The sequence below is a fragment of the Oncorhynchus mykiss genome, chromosome 28 (genome assembly GCF_013265735.2).
Source record: "Oncorhynchus mykiss isolate Arlee chromosome 28, USDA_OmykA_1.1, whole genome shotgun sequence".
NCBI classification, from domain to species: Eukaryota; Metazoa; Chordata; class Actinopteri; order Salmoniformes; family Salmonidae; genus Oncorhynchus; species Oncorhynchus mykiss.
The window spans coordinates 762,510-782,808 of NC_048592.1; the positions used below are offsets into that span (position 1 = coordinate 762,510).

General features: G+C 43.1%; 1 protein-coding gene across 4 annotated transcripts in view; it reads left to right on the top strand.

Annotated features, from left to right (window-relative positions):
- Positions 1-20,299, top strand: part of LOC100136604 (insulin receptor) — a 125,103-nt gene that overhangs the window by 29,506 nt on the left and 75,298 nt on the right. For all 4 annotated transcript variants that reach the window (XR_005040201.1, XR_005040200.1, XM_036966058.1 and 1 more), the window contains exons 3-4: positions 18,551-18,681; positions 19,043-19,236. Coding sequence is in view for 2 of the 4 variants with exons in the window: in XM_036966058.1 (XP_036821953.1) it covers positions 18,551-18,681; positions 19,043-19,236 (325 nt within the window). In the remaining 2 variants the exon portion in view is untranslated. The remainder of the gene's footprint in view (positions 1-18,550; positions 18,682-19,042; positions 19,237-20,299) is intronic.

Genomic DNA, 20,299 nt, shown 5'->3' on the forward strand with positions numbered 1-20,299 from the left:
CTTAACCAACAGTGCAGTTCAAGAAGAAGAAAATATTTACCAATAAAAAGTTACACAATAAGAATAACATTATGAGGCTATATACAGGAGGCACCGGTACCGATTCAGTGTGTGGGGGTACAGGCTAGTTGAGGTAATCTGTACATGTAGGTGGGGGCGAAGTGACTATGCATAGGTAACAAAAAACAGCGAGTAGCAGCAATGTATAAAAGGGAGGGGTGGGGTCGATGGAAATTGTGCCGATTTTATGAATTGTTCAGCAGTCCTATGGCTTGTAGGTAGAAGCTGTTGAGGAGCCTTTTGTTCCTAGACTTGGCGTTCCATGCCACGATGTGAATCACTCTCCATTTTCTTGAACTCTTGTAGAACTCAAACTAACTCTTCATTAAAACTCGTTTTTCAACCACTTCACAAATTTCTTGTTAAAGCTTGTTCGCAAATGGGTCTTCCAAATGGACAATGACCCCAAGCATACTTCCAAAGTTGTGGCAAAATGGCTTAAGGACAACAAAGTCAAGGTATCTGAGTGGCCATCACAAAGCCCTGACTTCAATCCTATCGAAAATTTGTGGGCTGAAATAAAAAAGAGTGTGCGAGCAAGGAGGCCTACAAACCTGACTCAGTTACACCAGCGCTGTCAGGAGGAACGGGCCAAAATTCACCCAACTTATTGTGGGAAGCTTGTGGAAGGTTACCCCAAACGTTTGACCCAAGTTAAACTATTTAAAGGTAATGCTACCAAATACTAATTGAGTGTATGTAAACTTCTGACCCACTGGGAATGTGATGAAAGAAATAAAAGCTGAAATAAATCATTCTCTCTACTATTATTCTGACATTTCACATTCTTAAAATGAAGTTATGATCCTAACTGACCTAAAACAGGGAATTTTTACTAGGATTAAATGTCAGGAATTGTGAAAAACTGAGTTTAAAAGTATTTGGTTAAGGTGTATGTAAACTTCTGACTTCAATTGTATGTAATCAAAAACTGTATGCTGTGTGTGTGTTTACGTATTCTATTTGCTGATTTAGTTAGTTAGTAAATAAATAATTAAGCCAATTTGTGTATCGCTGATTCATCACTTAGGGTTAGGGTTTGTGAAGATATCCAAGAACTGTGCGACGTTCATAATGAGACTGATGAGGTAATAATTAATAATTGACTGCTATCGAAGTAAGAGATATTTATATATTTTTAGAGTTGGTAAGTCAGGAGATGGTAACTCGCTAAATAACTTTTCCTGTGGTGCCCCAAATTCCTAATGCGTTAATTGTTACATGATTAATGAACCGTTGTAGGTAATTATTCGATAAATAGCAATCATCACATTATTGATAGTCATGACACTAGAAACATTAAACAACTGTTGTTCCCCAGCATTCCTAGAAAGAGGAGCACCAATTAGGGCTCCTGATCTGCGCAGCGGTCTAAGGCACTGCATCTCAGTGCTAGAGGCATCACTACAGACCCTTGTTCGATCCTGGGCTGTATCATAACCGGACGTAATTGGGAGTCCCATAGGGCGGTGCTCATTTGGCCCAGCATCATCCGGGTTAGGGTTTGGCCTGGGGTAGGCCGTCATTGTAAATTAGAATTTGTTCTTAACCGACTTGCCTAGTTAAATAAATGTATTTTAGTAATGTGCCTTCATGATTCACTACACTGTGTAGGAGGTCATATCCAAACGCCTGTCTCCCCTCCTTTCGGGACTCAAACAGATTTGTCGCGCTCTGGCGAGCTCTGGCGAGCTCTGGCGGGTTTTCCCCCTTAGTTGGTGTGAACACTACCCGAAGTCGGGAGCGCACTAAACAACGCGCTGTGGTTCCCTCAAAAAGGGTGGTCTCGGTCCAATTCCATTTGTACCTTTTATTGCGGTTCGCTGCAGATGAAAACACAGTCCAGACCAAAGAGGCAAGCAGTGTATTATTGGTTGTTTGACTGCAAGCATTTAATGAAATGCAAGTAGTACCATAACTTGATATCTCTGAAACATTCTGTGAGTAGTAGTGCATTTATGAGTGCATCTGATGCAGATTGGGGGAGACGGAGGCTATACCGTGGATATAGGCTACTAAATATAGCCTTTTGAAGTGAAATTCGTATGAATCATAGGTAGATTTAACGTGAGTATTTTTCTCCTTTAAACAAATGACATGGACGTGGTTTTGTTTATGCATTTTGTTCGTTTAACATTTGGAGATGTGAAACCAATGTAACAAATAATCCAACTTTGATTCGAACTATAACTCAGAACTGTGTGAAAATGCCTTAAGCCCTCTCTGTTCACACTCTGGTTGCTGCGCTACTGTACTACTTCGCAGTTCACCTCAATCTGGTGGTGGTGTTGTGCTGTAACGAACAGGGAGACACAGGTCAGTCAGTCTAGTGCCGCTTTGTGCTGCTCTGAGCCAGTTCACTGTGTGTCTGCTCGGCTGTAAGCCCTCGCTCAAGCTCAGCTCCTGGAATCTCTGGCATTTGAGGCATGTGTTAAAGCTGGGCAGACAAGTGTTTCTTCGCTACTCAGACAGTCACACACTGCTCAGACACACTCGTAGGCAGCACAGACACAAACACTCCGGCAGCACTTGTGTCTTGGGCTGTATACCGTACCCAGAGTAGGATTGTCAAACCTTTGAAGCTGTCTTTAAAGTTTATTAAATGTATATATTTCACTACAACATTTTTGCCAGTTAGATATCTTATAACTATTAAGATAACTGTCTAAAATGTGCTAAATACTCTCCAGTTGTGTGTTTGGTTTGCTAGCTATCTGAGTGGCTAACTTGCATGGTCAAGCGTCTCTTGAACTCAGCAGAGAATAGCCTCCTGGATCAAGATCCCTGCTGTTAAATACATTTTTGTGTGCATGCAGCACACTGTGACTAGCCTTTCTAGATACTTGTATAACTTTATGAGCTTAGTTATCTGTCCTTGCAATTTAGTTAGCACTTACAGTGCCTTGCGAAAGTATTCGGCCCCCTTGAACTTTGCGAACTTTTGCCACATTTCAGGCTTCAAACATAAAGATATAAAACTGTATTTTTTTGTGAAGAATCAACAACAAGTGGGACACAATCATGAAGTGGAACGACATTTATTGGATATTTCAAACTTTTTTAACAAATCAAAAACTGAAAAATTGGGCGTGCAAAATTATTCAGCCCCTTTTACTTTCAGTGCAGCAAACTCTCTCCAGAAGTTCAGTGAGGATCTCTGAATGATCCAATGTTGACCTAATGATGATAAATACAATCCACCTGTGTGTAATCAAATCTCCGTATAAATGCACCTGCACTGTGATAGTCTCAGAGGTCCGTTAAAAGCGCAGAGAGCATCATGAAGAACAAGGAACACACCAGGCAGGTCCGAGATACTGTTGTGAAGAAGTTTAAAGCCGGATTTGGATACAAAAATATTTCCCAAGCTTTAAACATCCCAAGGAGCACTGTGCAAGCGATAATATTGAAATGGAAGGAGTATCAGATCACTGCAAATCTACCAAGACCTGGCCGTCCCTCTAAACTTTCAGCTCATACAAGGAGAAGACTGATCAGAGATGCAGCCAAGAGGCCCATGATCACTCTGGATGAACTGCAGAGATCTACAGCTGAGGTGGGAGACTCTGTCCATAGGACAACAATCAGTCGTATATTGCCCGAATCTGGCCTTTATGGAAGAGTGGCAAGAAGAAAGCCATTTCTTAAAGATATCCATAAAAAGTGTTGTTTAAAGTTTGCCACAAGCCACCTGGGAGACACACCAAACATGTGGAAGAAGGTGCTCTGGTCAGATGAAACCAAAATTGAACTTTTTGGCAACAATGCAAAACGTTATGTTTGGCGTAAAAGCAACACAGCTCATCACCCTGAACACACCATCCCCACTGTCAAACATGGTGGTGGCAGCATCATGGTTTGGGCCTGCTTTTCTTCAGCAGGGACAGGGAAGATGGTTAAAATTGATGGGAAGATGGATGGAGCCAAATACAGGACCATTCTGGAGGAAAACCTGATGGAGTCTGCAAAAGACCTGAGACTGGGACGGAGATTTGTCTTCCAACAAGACAATGATCCAAAACATAAAGCAAAATCTACAATGGAATGGTTCAAAAATAAACATATCCAGGTGTTAGAATGGCCAAGTCAAAGTCCAGACCTGAATCCAATCGAGAATCTGTGGAAAGAACTGAAAACTGCTGTTCACAAATGCTCTCCATCCAACCTCACTGAGCTCGAGCTGTTTTGCAAGGAGGATTGTGTCCACTTCATGATTGTGTCCCACTTGTTGTTGATTCTTCACAAAAAAATACAGTTTTATATCTTTATGTTTGAAGCCTGAAATGTGGCAAAAGGTCGCAAAGTTCAAGGGGGCCGAATACTTTCGCAAGGCACTGTAGCTAGCATCCACTATGGTCATTTACATGTACGTTCTGATTAGACACTCATATTAGCGCCGGTAATACCACATTGTGTGCACTGCCGATTTATACGGTATGGCACAAGGACGGTATGAAAATGTGGATATCAAAAGTGTCACCTATACACAAGCATGAGATGAGAGGGGCCAGAGCGATGAGGGGAAGGAGCCTGACTGATGAGGTGGGGACTGAGAGATGCCTGCAGCATAGATAGGCATTCAGACTGCCTTTGCTGGTGTACAGACGAACTGCTGAGGAAAGATGCTTTTGGTATCCATGGACAGATTTAGCATGTGTTATTAAGTGGACTGTCCGGGTTAAAGTACCTGTAGTATGGCTTCCCTGTTGGCGCAGTGGTCTAAGGCACTGCATCGCAGTGCTAGCTGTGTCACCAGAGACTCTGGGTTCGAGCCCAGGCTCTGTCACAGCCGGCTGCGACCTGGAGGTCCATGGGGCGACACACAATTGGCCTAGCGTCGTCCGGGTTAGGGAAGGTTTGGCTGGAAGGGATATCCTTGTCTCATCGCGCACTAGCGACTCCTGTGTCTGGCCGGGCGCCGTGCACGCTGACCAGGTCGCTAGGTGTACGGTGTTTCCTCCGACACATTGGTGCGGCTGGCTTCCGGGTTGGATGCGCACTGTGTTAAGAAGCTTGGTTGGGCTGTGTTTCGGAGGACGCATGGCTTTCGACCTTCGTCTCTCCCGAGCCCGTACGGGAGTTGTAGCGATGAGACAAGATAGTAACTACTAACAATTGGATACCATGAAAAGGGGGTAAATCTTGTATAAGCCTAGTAGGTACTCCGATGCTCCAGCCACCAACACAACCCTTAATTGCTTGGCAACTGACAACTCTGTGACAGACTCAGCCTCCCGTATTAATTTGGCGCAGCTTCATGTCACAGTATTGACGTCTCTTGTAATTAAATAAACTAATTGGATAAAAAAAGCTAACTCAAAATACTGTACCTCTCCCACTTACTCCAACTTACTCCCCCGTCTGCTCTCTCTCTCTCCCTTCCTTAATTTCTCCCTGTTGGTCATCTGTATTCTTGTCACGTTGGAACATCCTGTCATTAGACCGCAGCGCTGGGTGATATTAAACAAAGTGCACCTCTCCTCCATGTTGTATATGCATCCCAAATGGCACTCTATTCCCTATATAGTGCACTACTATTGACCAGGGCACATAGTCTATGGTCAAATGTAGTGCACGATATAGGGAATAGGGTACCATTTGGGACTGACCCTGTGTGTTCTATTACTGAAGGCTGGCATAACAAACTAGCTAATGAAATTGTTTACAATTCTTGTTGCCGACAAACCCTGTTGCTATGACTCAGACCTGACTACCAACTGAGGAACTGGTTACCAGGAAATGAGAGAAATGACACAAGGTTATTATTATCCTATCTTTAATTTAAAATCACGCTTTAATTCAAAATTGACGGATAAAAGGTTTGACCCTTTAATTCCTCTGACATACTGTTCTCACCGTTTCCATCCTTTTCATCTACTCTCGCTCACTTGCGCTCTCCCTTACTCGCCCTCCCGCTCTTCCTTACTCGCCCTCCCGCTCTCCCTCATTCGCACTCGCCCTTCCGCTCACTCGCCCTCACTCGCACTCTCGCTCATCCTCCCGCTCATCCTCCCGCACCTGCCCTCGCTCACTCGCCCACCCGCCCTCGCTCACTCGCCCACCCGCCCTCGCTCTTTTGACAGAGTGCGTGCGTGCGTTCGGAGAGGCACTAAACTGCGAGAGGCAAGTAGGGAGGGACTAAGCAGGGACATGGGATGGTACAAGTGGTTAAAGTGCAGTAGACAAAGATGTGTAGGAGAGTAGCAGTTGTGAATGGAACATCAATAGCAGAAGATTGTGTGTGTGTGTGTGTGCATGTCACCGACTGACCTATGTGCTTGAGACACGCTAGTCATCAACCAGACCACATCAGTTTACAGCTCTTTCTCTCTCTCTCTTTCTTCGGGGGGAAAAAACAGATTTGATTTTCAAATCTCAAAATCTTTTTCAGTCGATCGGAAGATCACCATTTTAGGCTGTCAGACTCTCCTCATCTCATCTTTTCTCCATCTGATGCTTCTGCAATCATTTAGCAGCTAAATACCCACCTTGTTATGGTAGAGTGTTAATGACCAAGCGACCAGTACGCCACCACCACATTTCCTAGGTCTACATTTCAAATGGCAGGCTATTCTCTTTATAGTGCGCTACTTTTGACCCTACATGGTGTACTTCTTTTGACCAGGGCCCCTAGAGCACTGATCAAAAGTAGTGCACTATATAGGGAATGGGGTGCCATTTGGAGGACACACCACATTGTCTTGTGTGTTCTTAATTGACGCAGAAAGCCTGAATGGGGCTTCTCATGTTGCCATAGGGCTCTAGCCAAAAATAGTGCACTATATAGGAAATAGGGTGCCAATTAGGACGAACCCCGAATGTGGCTTATATTGTCCTGCTATGTTAAGCTAACAAGAAAGATAACGATTCTTACTAAATTACTATATTTAACTACGTTAGGGCTTAATATCACTTCCAGATACCACAGAGCACTCTTTTTCTCTCTCTTTTTCTCTTTCTCTCTTCCCCCACCCCCAGTGAAACTCGCCTCAAATTATTTTGTGGTCATAGTATGATTTCCTGATTACCCAATGTTGTCGTAAGAACAGCTGGGTAATAGCGCTGATATGATAGTCCCTGTTTGTTGTTGTTTTGTTTTACGTTTTGAGGGAATTAGGGTGTGTGTGTGTGACATGAAGAGAGCCAGGCATTCCTTCAGCATTCCTCCCAGCCTGCATCAGATCCACAACACTCAGTAACATGAACCCAGATATCCGTGTGTGTGTCTGGTTGCAGGCTCTCTTCGGGCAGATTTTCCCTTCAGCCCTGGGGTTCAAACCGTCAACCCTCCGGTTACTGGCCTGCCTCTCTAACCGCAAGGCTAGCGCTGCCTGTCCGCCTGTTCTTTCCATATGCCCATTGATAAGCTGTAACTGTTGTTGTGATTTCACACAGCGGCCCTGTGGCTTGAGTCGGGACCACATTCACAGGCTGCGTCTGAAATGGTATCCTATTCACTATATAGTACACACTACTTTTGACCAGGGCACATAAGGCTATGGTAAAAAGTTGTGCACTGTATAGGGTGCCATTTCGGATGCAGCCACACACAGCATTACTAAAGGACCCAGAAACAGAGAGAACTAAAGTCAGACTGGCAGCTCTTTTCACTGCTCCATAGTGGGCAGGGCTAAGCAGAGGAGCCCCATACCCTCTTCACAGTACTCAGTCAAACCAAGCTGAGCTGTAGTACTTTGGCCTGGTTACGCTTAAATATTGCGACAAGGAGAAAAAAATGTTAATTCATGTTTGCAAAACAATGTCCATACATGCTAGAACACTACAGTGCAAGAAGATATGTGATGATATGCTAACCATAATGCAAAAACATCAGCGAATTGACAGTGTGCGTGAGTAGGGCTCCAACGGGCCGACCCCTTCTTGCCTCGTGAATGACATCATTACTGGTTAAAGGGACGATTCTAAAAGTTTAATTTAGGCTTGTGGCGGTCACGAAATTTCATCAGCCGGTGATTGTAAAGCAAATAACTGTCAGTCTCACGGTAATTGACCGGCAATTAACATTAACACATTTAGCATCTCCTGGTGTCCACACACAGCCTAAAAGCCACTGACCTTTGGAACATCTACATTTTAAAAAGTATAATACATCCATGTAATATAGCCTGCAATCCATTATTTATTTTAGACAGGTCTAAAGAAACACGAAATGAAGAAAATGTAGTCTATTTCAGAAGAACAGAATAGCATACTCTGAGTTGTTCTTATGTTAGGTCCTGATCTGGCTATGCCAAATGGCTCTGGGCTACACTAGTTCATTTAGCAGACAAGATTTGCTTAGAAGTCCGTGGCATTATTTTATAGTATGAAGAATACAATTGAACAAAGCTGAATAATTTAGAAAGGATGTTTCCTCCAAACGGTTTGAGGGAGTCCGCACATGGGGCTATTCTGTGTTGAGCGGTTAACAAAGAAATAGGTACTCCTATATGCTTAATTTAGATTTATTAATGTAACTAGTTGTTCTACAAACATTGGGCTATATATTTAGATTTTTAATACATTGGGAAAGGGGGACACCTTGTCAGTTGTACAACCACATGTGTCTTCCGCATTTAACCCAATCCCTCTGAATCGGAGAGGTCTGGGGGACTGCCTTGTAAGGCTGCATGTTGCGACTCAAATAATGATTTGAAAAAAAGAATGAGCTCTGCACGCAGGCTGTATACACTTCATCAGTCTCTCATTCGACAAGGTTTTATTTAAAACCTCTTGGAACCACCCATCCCGGATCCGGGATAATTGTCATCAACTACACTAAATAGCATAGCGCAAAGGTCAAATAATCTTACTAGAAAATATTCATATTCATGAAATCACAAGTGAAATATAGCGAAACACAGCTTAGCCTTTTGTTAATCACCCTGTCGTCTCAGATTTTGAAATTATGCTTTACAGCGAAAACAATACAAGCGTTTGTTTAAGTTTATCGATATACTAACAAAACATTATGTACACCTAGCGGCAGGCAACTTGGTCAAGAAAATCAGAAAATCAGAAACGCAATCAAATTAATCGTTTACCTTTGATGAGCTTCGGATGTTTTCACTCACGAGACTCCCAGTTAGACAGCAAATGTTCCTTTTGTTCCATAAATATATTTTTTATATCCAAATACCTCCGTTTGTTTCATGCGTAATGCCTAGGAATCCACTGGAAATGGCGGTCACGACAACGCATACAAAAATTCCAAATTATATCCATAATATCGACAGAAACATGGCAAACGTTTTTTATAATCAATCCTCAAGGTGTTTTTCAAATATCTATTCGATAATATATCAACCGGGACAGTTGGCTTTTCACTAGGACCGGGAGGAAAAATGGCTACCTCTCTTTTTGCGCAAAAATCACACTGAAAGCCAACAACTGACTACTTACGCAATGTGGACGTTTACGCTCATTCTTCAAAATAAAGGCCTGAAACTACGTCTAAAGGCTGTAGACACTTTAGGGAAGCCACAGAAAAAGGAATCTGGTTGATATCCCTTTCAATGGGCAATAGGGATGCATAGAAAGACGGGGGTTTCAAAAAAAGATTCACTTCCTGATTGGATTTTTCTCAGGATTTCGCCAATATGTCAGTTCTGTTATACTCACAGACAATATATATTTTTTTGAAACTTTTGAGTGTTTTCTATCCTAAGCTGTCAATTATATGCATATTCTGGCATCTGGTTATGAGAAATAGGCAGTTTACTTTGCGAACGCTATTTTTCCCAAAATAAAAATAGTGCCCCATAGCTCCTTTCTAGTGCAGGCGTTCCACTAGCGGAACCTCTCGACAACATTCCGCTGAAAAGGCAGTGTGCGAAATTCAAAAATATTTTTTTAAATATTTAACTTTCACACATTAACCCAGTCCAATACAGCAAATGAAAGATAAACATCTTGTTAATCTACTCATCGTGTCCGATTAAAAAAAAAAAAAAAAAAAAATGCTTTACAGCGAAAGCACAACATATGATGTTAGGTCATAGCCAAGTCAAAAAAACACAGCCATTTTTCCAGCCAAAGATTGGAGTCACAAAAGGCAGAAATATAGATAGAATTAATCACTAACCTTTGATGATCTTCATCAGATGACACTCATAGGACATCATGTTACACAATACATGTATGTTTTGTTCGATAATGTGCATATTTATATCCAAAAATCTCAGTTTAAATTGGTGCGTTATGTGCAGTAATGTTTTGATTCCAAAACATACAGTGATTTTGCAGAAATACTCATAATAAACATTGATAAAATATACAATTGTTATTCACAGAATTAAAGATAGACTTCTCCTTAATGCAACCGCTGTGTCAGATTTCAAAAAAACTTTACGGAGAAAGCATAATCTGAGAACTGCGCTCAGAGCCCAATCCAGCCAAAGAAATATCCGCCATGTTGGAGTCAGGATAAATATTCACTTACCTTTGATGATCTTCATCAGAAGGCACTCCCAGTTCGACAATAAATTACAGATTTTTTCCATAAAGTTCCACTAAGTCCATAATTTATGTCCAAATAGCCACTTGTTGTTAGCGTGTTCAGCCCAGTAATCCATCTTCATGAGGCGTGAGCACTTCGTCCAGACAAAAACTTGAAAAGTTCCGTTACAGGTCGTAGAAACCAGTCAAACGATATATGGAATCAATCTTTAGGATGTTTTTAACATAAATCATCAATAAGGTTCCAACTGGAGAATTTCGTTGCCTGAAGAAAAGCATTGGATGGATTACTCTCTTGACAACAAGGTTGATGAAATCCTCAACACTGGGGCCCCACAAGGGTGCGTTCTGAGCCCTCTCCTGTACTCCCTGTGTGGCCACGCACGCCTCCAAGTCAATCATCAAGTTTGCGGACGACACAACAGTGGTAGGCTTGATTACCAACAACGACGAGACGGCCTACAGGGAGGAGGTGAGGGCCCTCGGAGTGTGGTGTCAGGAAAATAACCTCACTCAACGTCAACAAAACTAAGGAGATGATTGTGGACTTCAGGAAACAGCAGAGGGAACACCCCCCTATCTACATCGATGGAACAGTAGTGGAGAGGGTAGTAAGTTTTAAGTTCCTCGGCGTACACATCACGGACAAACTGAATTGGTCCACCCACACAGACAGCATCGTGAAGAAGGCGCAGCAGCGCCTCTTCAACCTCAGGCTGAAGAAATTCGGCTTGTCACCAAAAGCACTCACAAACTTCTACAGATGCACAATCGAGAGCATCCTGTCGGGCTGTATCACCGCCTGGTACGGCAACTGCTCCGCCCTCAACCGTAAGGCTCTCCAGAGGGTAGTGAGGTCTGCACAACGCATCACCGGGGGCAAACTACCTGCCCTCCAGGACACCTACACCACCCGATGTCACAGGAAGGCCATAAAGATCATCAAGGACAACAACCACCCGAGCCACTGCCTGTTCACCCTGCTATCATCCAGAAGGCGAGGTCAGTACAGGTGCATCAAAGCTGGGACCGAGAGACTGAAAAACAGCTTCTATCTCAAGGCCATCAGACTGTTAATCAGCCACCACTAACATTGAGTGGCTGCTGCCAACACACTGACTCAACTCCAGCCACTTTAATAATGGGAATTGATGTAAAATATATCACTAGCCACTTTAAACAATGCTACTTAATATAATGTTTACATACCCTACATTATTCATCTCATATGTCTATGTATATACTGTACTCTATCATCTACTGCATCTTTATGTAATACATGTATCACTAGCCACTTTAAACTATGCCACTTTGTTTACATACTCATCTCATATGTATATACTGTACTCGATACCATCTACTGCATCTTGCCTATGCCGTTCTGTAGCATCACTCATTCATTTATCTTTATGTACATATTCTTTATCCCTTTACACTTGTGTGTATAAGGTAGTAGTTTTGGAATTGTTAGTTAGATTATTCGTTGGTTATTACTGCATTGTCGGAACTAGAAGCACAAGCATTTCGCTACACTCGCATTAACATCTGCTAACCATGTGTATGTGACAAATAAAATTTGATTTGATGATTTGATTTGATTTGGAACGAAAGCTAACTATTGGGAGCGCGCGTCACGAGCCTGAGACACTCTGCCAAACCACTGACTCATTCAGCTCCCATTCCCCGGTTGACATCTAGTGGAAGCCATAGGAAGTGCAACTTGACTCCATAGACACTGTGTGTTTGGTAAGCCAAGCTTTGAAAAACTACAAACCTCAGATTTCCCACTTCCTGGTTGGAGTTTTCTCAGGTTTTCGCCTGCCATATGAGTTCATTTATACTCTCAGACATCATTCAAACAGTTTTAGAAACTTCAGAGTGTTTTCTATGCACTTAAATAGTGAATGAAGGATGCTTTTCCCGTGGTTAATTTTCATGCAAGCCAGGTAGGGTATACCCCTGTTGTAAAGATAAGCATTGTGCTTAATATTAGGGAAGTTGAGAAATAAATATAGTAGGCCTAGCCTATAGAAAGCTGATGGGATCCTCCTGTTTAAGAGGCCATCACTCTGTTTTCTCTCGCAATTGCATAGCCTATAGAAATGTTTGCACAACATGAGCTCATGGACTCTCATAAAGTGTTTGATTTAGATTTTCGATTACATTTGGATTGATGTCAGAGTGATTAGAGGATCAATAGAGTCCTGAGTACCAGGCAGGTAGCAAGTTTGGTAGGCTACTAATGACCATCAGAAGCGTCAGAACTTTATGGAAGTCTTATTACCGTTGATAAACGGTCATGTGGAATTTGACTGCCTTCATGACTCGTGACCACCGGTTTGGCGGTAATACGGTCACCGCAACAGCCCTAGTTTACACTTCATATTCATCTCCAGCACCACCCCAACATCAACATACAGTGGGGCAAAAAAGTATTTAGTCAGCCACCAATTGTGCAAGTTCTCCCACTTAAAAAAATGAGAGGCCTGTAATTTTCATCATAGGTACACTTCAACTATGACAGACAAAATGAGAAAAAAAATCCAGAAAATCACATTGTAGGATTTTTAATGAATTTATTTGCAAATTATGGTGGAAAATAAGCATTTGGTCAATAACAAAAGTTTATTTCAATACTTTGTTATATACCCTTTGTTGGCAATGACAGAGGTCAAATGTTTTCTGTAAGTCTTCACAAGGTTTTCACACACTGTTGCTGGTATTTTGGCCCATTCCTCCATGCAGATCTCCTCTAGAGCAGTGATGTTTTGGGGCTGTTGCTGGGCAACACAGACTTTCAACTCCCTCCAAAGATTTTCTATGGGGTTGAGATCTGGAGACTGGCTAGGCCACTCCAGGCCCTTGAAATGCTTCTTACGAAGCCACTCCTTTGTTGCCCTGGCGGTGTGTTTGGGATCATTGTCATGCTGAAAGACCCAGACACGTTTCATCTTCAATGCCCTTGCTGGTGGAAGGAGGTTTTCACTCAAAATCTCCCGATACATGGCCCCATTCATTCTTTCCTTTACACGGATCAGTCGTCCTGGTCCCTTTGCAGAAAAACAGCCCCAAAGCATGATATTTCCACCCCCATGCTTCACAGTAGGTATGGTGTTCTTTGGATGCAACTCAGCATTCTTTGTCCTCCAAATACGACGAGTTGAGTTTTTTTTTTTATTTCAAAAAGTTATATTTTGGTTTCATCTGACCATATGACATTCTCCCAATCTTCTTCTGGATCATCCAAATGCTCTCTAGCAAACTTCAGACGGGCCTGGACATGTACTGGCTTAAGCAGGGGGACACGTCTGGCACTGCAGGATTTGAGTCCCTGGCGGCGTAGTGTGTTACTGATGGTAGGCTTTGTTACTTTGGTCCCAGCTCTCTGCAGGTCATTCACTAGGTCCCCCCGTGTGGTTCTGGGATTTTTTATCACCGTTCTTGTGATCATTTTGACCCCACGGGGTGAGATCTTGCGTGGAGCCCCAGATTGAGGGAGATTATCAGTGGTCTTGTATGTCTTCCATTTCCTAATAATTGCTCCCACAGTTGATTTCTTCAAACCAAGCTGCTTGCCTATTGCAGATTCAGTCTTCCCAGCCTGGTGCAGGTCTACAATTTTGTTTCTGGTGTCCTTTGACAGCTCTTTGGTCTTGGCCATAGTGGAGTTTGGAGTGTGACTGCTTGAGGTTGTGGACAGGTGTCTTTTATACTGAAAGCAAGTTCAAACAGGTGCCATTAATACAGGTAACGAGTGGAGGACAGAGAGCCTCTTAAAGAAGTTACAGGTCTGTGAGAGCCAGAAATCTTGCATGTTTGTAGGTGACCAAATACTTACTTGTCTGTCATAGTTGAAGTGTACCTATGATGAAAATTACAGGCCTCATCTTTTTAAGTAGGAGAACTTGCACAATTGGTGGCTGACCAAATACTTTTTTGCCCCACTGTATGTGAAAATGGCATGTTTCAACGCTTTGTAGTAAAAAAGATCAATGAAGATAATGTGATAATGTGTTTTCCATGACAACATGTGGAGCCTCAAATAGAATTCGAATTTATAACGAAGTCAAAAACAAAGATTTAGCAGTTAGCTAGTCAAGTTGTTGTATTTTGAGGTTCAAAAAAGCAGAGATTTTGTGGTTGGAATTGCAGTATGACAATTTAGACGTGACCTAACAACGTTTGACAGACTGGTTTCGACTGGACAAACAAACAGTTGCTTAGCAACCGGATACAAACTTTTGTGAGTTCGAATATTTGGATAATCTTTATGATTGGAGGATAGCTGTGGGTTATCGAATCAGGATCCACTCCTCTGTTCTCCTCAAGGTCATTAATGATAAATGTTCATATTTGTAGATGGCAGAAAGGCCTGTTACTTTGACATTGACAAGGAGTGGAATGTTAGCTAAAGAGACTGGTACTCAGGCTAGAATGTCTCTGCTCTAACCGAGAAGTTTGGTCTTGACATCTTGCCACTTAGCTAGGAAGTTAGTAAACCAAATGCAAAGCTTGCACACATTTGTTTACATCTGTTAGTGAGCATTTCTCATTTGCAAAGAATAATCCATCCACCCGAACGGTGTGGCTTATCAAGAAGCTGATTAAACAGCATGATCATTACACAGGTGCACCTTGTGCTGGGGAAAATAAAAGGCCACCTTAAAATGGGCAGTTGTCACACAACACAATGCCACAAATTTCTCAAGTTTTGAGGGAGTGTGCAATTGGCATGCTGACTTCAGGAATGTCCACCAGAGCGGTTGCCAGAGATTTCATTTATTTACCATCAGCTGCCACAAATGTCATTTTAGAGAATTTGGCAGTATGTCCAACCGGCCTCACAACCTCAGACGATGTGTATGGCTTTGTGGGGCGAGTGGTTTGCTGATGTCAATGTTGAGAGCAGTGCCACATAGTGGTGGTGGGTTTAGGGTATGGGCAGGCGTAAGCTATAGACAACGAACACAATTGCATTTTAGGGATGGCAATTTGAATGCACAGAGATTCCATGACAAGACTCAGAGGCCCATTGTCAATCCATTAATCCACCGCCATCACCTCATGTTTCAGCATGATAATGCACGGCCCCATGTCGCAAGGATCTGTACACAATTCATGAAAGCTGAAAATGTCCCAGTTCTTCCATGGCCTCCATCCTCACCAGACATGTCACTCATTGAGTATGTTTGGGATGCTCTGACGTGTATGACAGCGTGTTCCAGTTTCCAACAATATCCAGCAACTTTGCACAGCCATTGAAGTGGAGTGGGACAACATTCCACAGGCCACAATCAACAGCCTGAACAACTCTATGACTATCTGTGACCGGGTATCTGTGACCAAGGTATCTATGACCAACAGATGCATATCTGCATTCCCAGACATGTGAAATCCTTATATTAGGGCTGAGTTAAGTAATTAATTAACTTAGTAAATTATTGGAAACTGTTGCATTTATATTTTGGTTCAGGATAATTTATTTGACACATCTTCGATAGTTATAAGCAGTGGTGTAGCAATCTCAGTGGCTTGTCCGAAATGGCACCCTATTCACTATATAGTGCACTATTGGGCCCATAGGGCTCTGGCCAAAAGTATTGCATTATACAGGGAATAGGGTGTCATTTTGGACACAGCCCGTGTCTCTCCTCATGACAATTCCTCACTGCCACACTGACAAGAGATGGAGTGGGTCAGTTTTTGTATGTGTGCTCGCATCAAAGTGAAGTGTCTGTCTGTTACTATGTAGCTCAGGTTTACTTTTCATGCATGCTGCCTCTGTGCCACTGTGTGAGTGACTGAGAGCAGTAGCAGTGTCTCCAGCACTTAAACGGTTAACTCTCAGCAGCTCCTCTTCTGAGTGGGGAGAGGTCATTTGAATGGCTAGCTTCCCCAACCAGACAACACATTGGTTAAAGCTGAGGGTGGATCTGCGGCTGCCGCTGTACTACAGAGTGGAGTCTACTCCCTTTACTGGATCAGGAGTCTGTTTGCTGTGTGTAGGCCTGCAGTCTGTTAGAGGGAGCGGCAGTATGTGTGTGGATTTTTATTTGGATGGGAGGGGTCGTCCATGTTGCAGCTGAGTTGAGAGTCTGGAGAGGAAAGGGGGAGACAGAGGGGCAGAGGGAACACCCAAAATTTAGAGAAAATACGTCAAGATGATTTTGTCGATGTAAGCTTCTCATTCAGAAATGTGTGTATCTAAACCCCTCTGTCCAGGATTTGAACAGAGGAAACATTTGATGCAGTTCTATTATCTGTCATTACCCTACTTTTACACAGATAAAGCGTGCAATTGTGCTGGTAAAAGAGTTTATCACTCAGGAGGATGTCAGTCACTTATTTTTCTCATTTTTGTTTTGCTCTGCATTTTCGTAGAGCTATATCTTTAGGTGTGTAAGTGTGTGTGTGTGCGCAGTTTGCTTGTTCAGTCTGTTATTCATGCACACAGACTCCAACAGTCCTTGTGGCCTGACCTGAGCCCCTCGTTAGGCTGCTGGTCAATCTTAATCTGTCTCGATAGGACTATATGGGATGAGCTAATCTGGTGGACAGGCAGTCAGCAAGGTGTTTACCTCTCTCTGACACACACACTGCCAGTGCCAACTGGCTCTGCACCTCAGCGATGGCACTGAACTTTACTGTGTGTGTGTACATGAGTGTGAGCACCTAACCAGTTTATTCTTGGCAGCTTGGCACTAGATGAAGCATGCGTGCGTGCGCCCGTGTGTGTGTGTGTGTGGGTGGCTAGGTCACATTTTTAGAAAGGGGCCAAGGCATCAGTAGCATTCAGTGTCTTCACAGCAAACCTGGGTCCAACACATACACTGAGTGTACAAAACATTTGGAACAACTTCTTCATGTTGAGTTGCACCCCCTTTTGTCCACAGAACAGGCATGGACTCTACAAAGTGTCGAAAGTGTTCCACAGGGATGCTCTCCCATGTTGACTCCAATGCTTCCCATAGTTGTGTCAAGTTGGCTTGATGTACTCTGGGTGGTGGACCATTCCTGTTAGGACTATAATGACACTAGAAGCTGGAAACTGTTGAGCGTGAAAAACCGGTGACACACTCAAACCGGTGCGCCTGGCACCTACTACCATACTCTGTTCAAAGGCACTTCAATCTTTTTTCTTGCCCATTCACCCTCTGAATGGCACACATACACAATCCATGTCTCAATTGTCTCAAGGCTTAAAAATCCTTAACCTGTCTCCTCCCCTTCATCTACACTGATTTGAAGTGGATTTAACAAGTGACATCAATAAGGTATCATAGCTTTAACCTGGATTCACCTGGTCAGGCTGTCATGGAAAGAGCATGTTTTGTACACTCATATATATCAAATTCTGAGTGAGAAAGTTAAACGCGCAAATATCCAATGTTAACCTTCTCTGTATATTCATGGTAACATCCACATTGGTAACATTCACAATGCAAAAGTGTTTAGAAACATATTCTATTCTTATTTACAATAAAAGTGACTCCAAAATGACACACTACATGATTTACCATTAATTTCTATTGGGCACAAAATAATCAGAAAAATAACCAAAACAAACCGCAAATGCATCCAACAAATGTGTGGAGTCACAAATTGATATAGTCATTGCATGCTATGAATATGGATCTAAACTTTTTACTACTTTAATACTCATACAAGTGAATTTGTCCCAAATACTTTTGGTCCCCTAAAATGGAGGGATTAAAAAAAAGGGATGTAATTTCTAAACAGTTCACCCAATATGGATGAAGATACCCTCAAATTAAAGCTGCGTCTGCACTTTAACCTCATAGTCATTGTATCATTTCAAGTCCAAAGTGCTGGAGGAAAGAGCCAAAACAACAACAACAACAACATTCACTGTCCCAATACTTTTGCAGTTCACTGTATCGCTCAGCCCTAGGTGGAAACATTGTGAAATCGAGTGAAACGGCCAGATATTACCTGAACTCTTTCTCTCTATGTAAATCCTGTCACTAACCCCCCCCCCCCCCCCCCCCCCCCACCTTCTGCACTCCCACAGTGTGCCCCCCCAGCTGTAAGCACCGGGCCTGTACCAAGGACAACCAGTGTTGCCATGAGTCATGTCTGGGGGGCTGCTCTGAGCCCCAGAACAGCAGCAGCTGTGTAGCCTGCAAGAACCTCCAGCACCAGGTACCGTATGGAGCAGTTCAACACACTTGAGTAACATTTGTTGCATGGCAATAAAGTTTTCATTCTTCAAGAATTCAAATTCTTGATGGGTGCTAGAGATGTATTTTATTAACCTGTAGATTTATTAACCTGAGTTTTCCCTGTGAAATATAGTTAGATGCGTGCGTGCGTGCATACTAGACACAAGCTTACTTATCTATTGCTGGAGGGGGGGAAGCTGAATCAAAACAGAATCGTGTTTATTTAAACTTTATTTAAACATATGTCTGTCCAGCAATGGAAAATAGCACTTAAACGTGTTATACTGAATTGAATTGATGTGGATGCTTTCCATCAACTCATCCCTATTCCCTAATACCAGGAGGCCTGTGTGGACCGCTGTCCCCAGGGATATTACACCTACAGGGGCTGGCGCTGCGTCCCCTTCTCCTTCTGCCAGGACCTCCACAACAAGTGTAAGCAGAGCAAGAGCAGCGACTGCCATGAGTATGTTATCCACAACGGAGCCTGTATACCTGAGTGCCCCTCCGGATATACTACTGTCAACTCCACCACGTAAGTCTACTTACTGTATATTCAACTCTACACCGCGGTCAACTCCACTATGTAAGTCTATAATACAGTACTATACACCACCATCAACGCTAGCACGTGAGCCTAAGTACTATGTTTGTATGCTGTATGAATTATATTGTCAACTCAACAATGAAGGGTAAGTCTACTCTATACACCATTTACGTGTCTGCAGTCGTCTCAATAGGTACGCGTCTGCAGTCGTCTCAATATGTACGCGTCTGCAGTCGTCTCAATAGGTACGCGTCTGCAGTCGTCTCAATAGGTACGCGTCAGCAGTCGTCTCAATTGGTACGTGTCTGCAGTCGTCTCAATTGGTACGCGTCTGCAGTCGTCTCAATAGGTACGTGTCTGCAGTCGTCTCAATATGTATGTGTCTGCAGTCGTCTCAATAGGTACGCACGCGTCTGCAGTCGTCTCAATAGGTACGTGTCTGCAGTCGTCTCAATATGTACGTGTCTCCAGTCGTCTCAATATGTACGTGTCTGCAGTCGTCTCAATATGTACGTGTCTGCAGTCGTCTCAATAGGTACGTGTCTGCAGTCGTCTCAATAGGTACGTGTCTGCAGTCGTCTCAATAGGTACGTGTCTGCAGTCGTCTCAATAGGTACGTGTCTGCAGTCGTCTCAATATGTACCTGTCTGCAGTCGTCTCAATAGGTACGTGTCTGCAGTCGTCTCAATAGGTACGTGTCTGCAGTCGTCTCAATAGGTACGTGTCTGCAGTCGTCTCAATATGTACGTGTCTGCAGTCGTCTCAATATGTACCTGTCTGCAGTCGTCTCAATAGGTACATGTGCCGTCTTCTCAATAGGTACATGTGCAGTCGTCTTAATAGGGACGTGTCTGCAGTCGTCTCAATATGGACGTGTCAAAAGTCGTCTCAATATGGACGTGTCTGCAGTCGTCTCAATAGGGACGTGTCTGCAGTCGTCTCAATAGGTACGTGTCTGCAGTCGTCTCAATAGGTACGTGTCTGCAGTCGTCTCAATAGGTACGTGTCTGCAGTCGTCTCAATATTTACGTGTCTGCAGTCGTCTCAATAT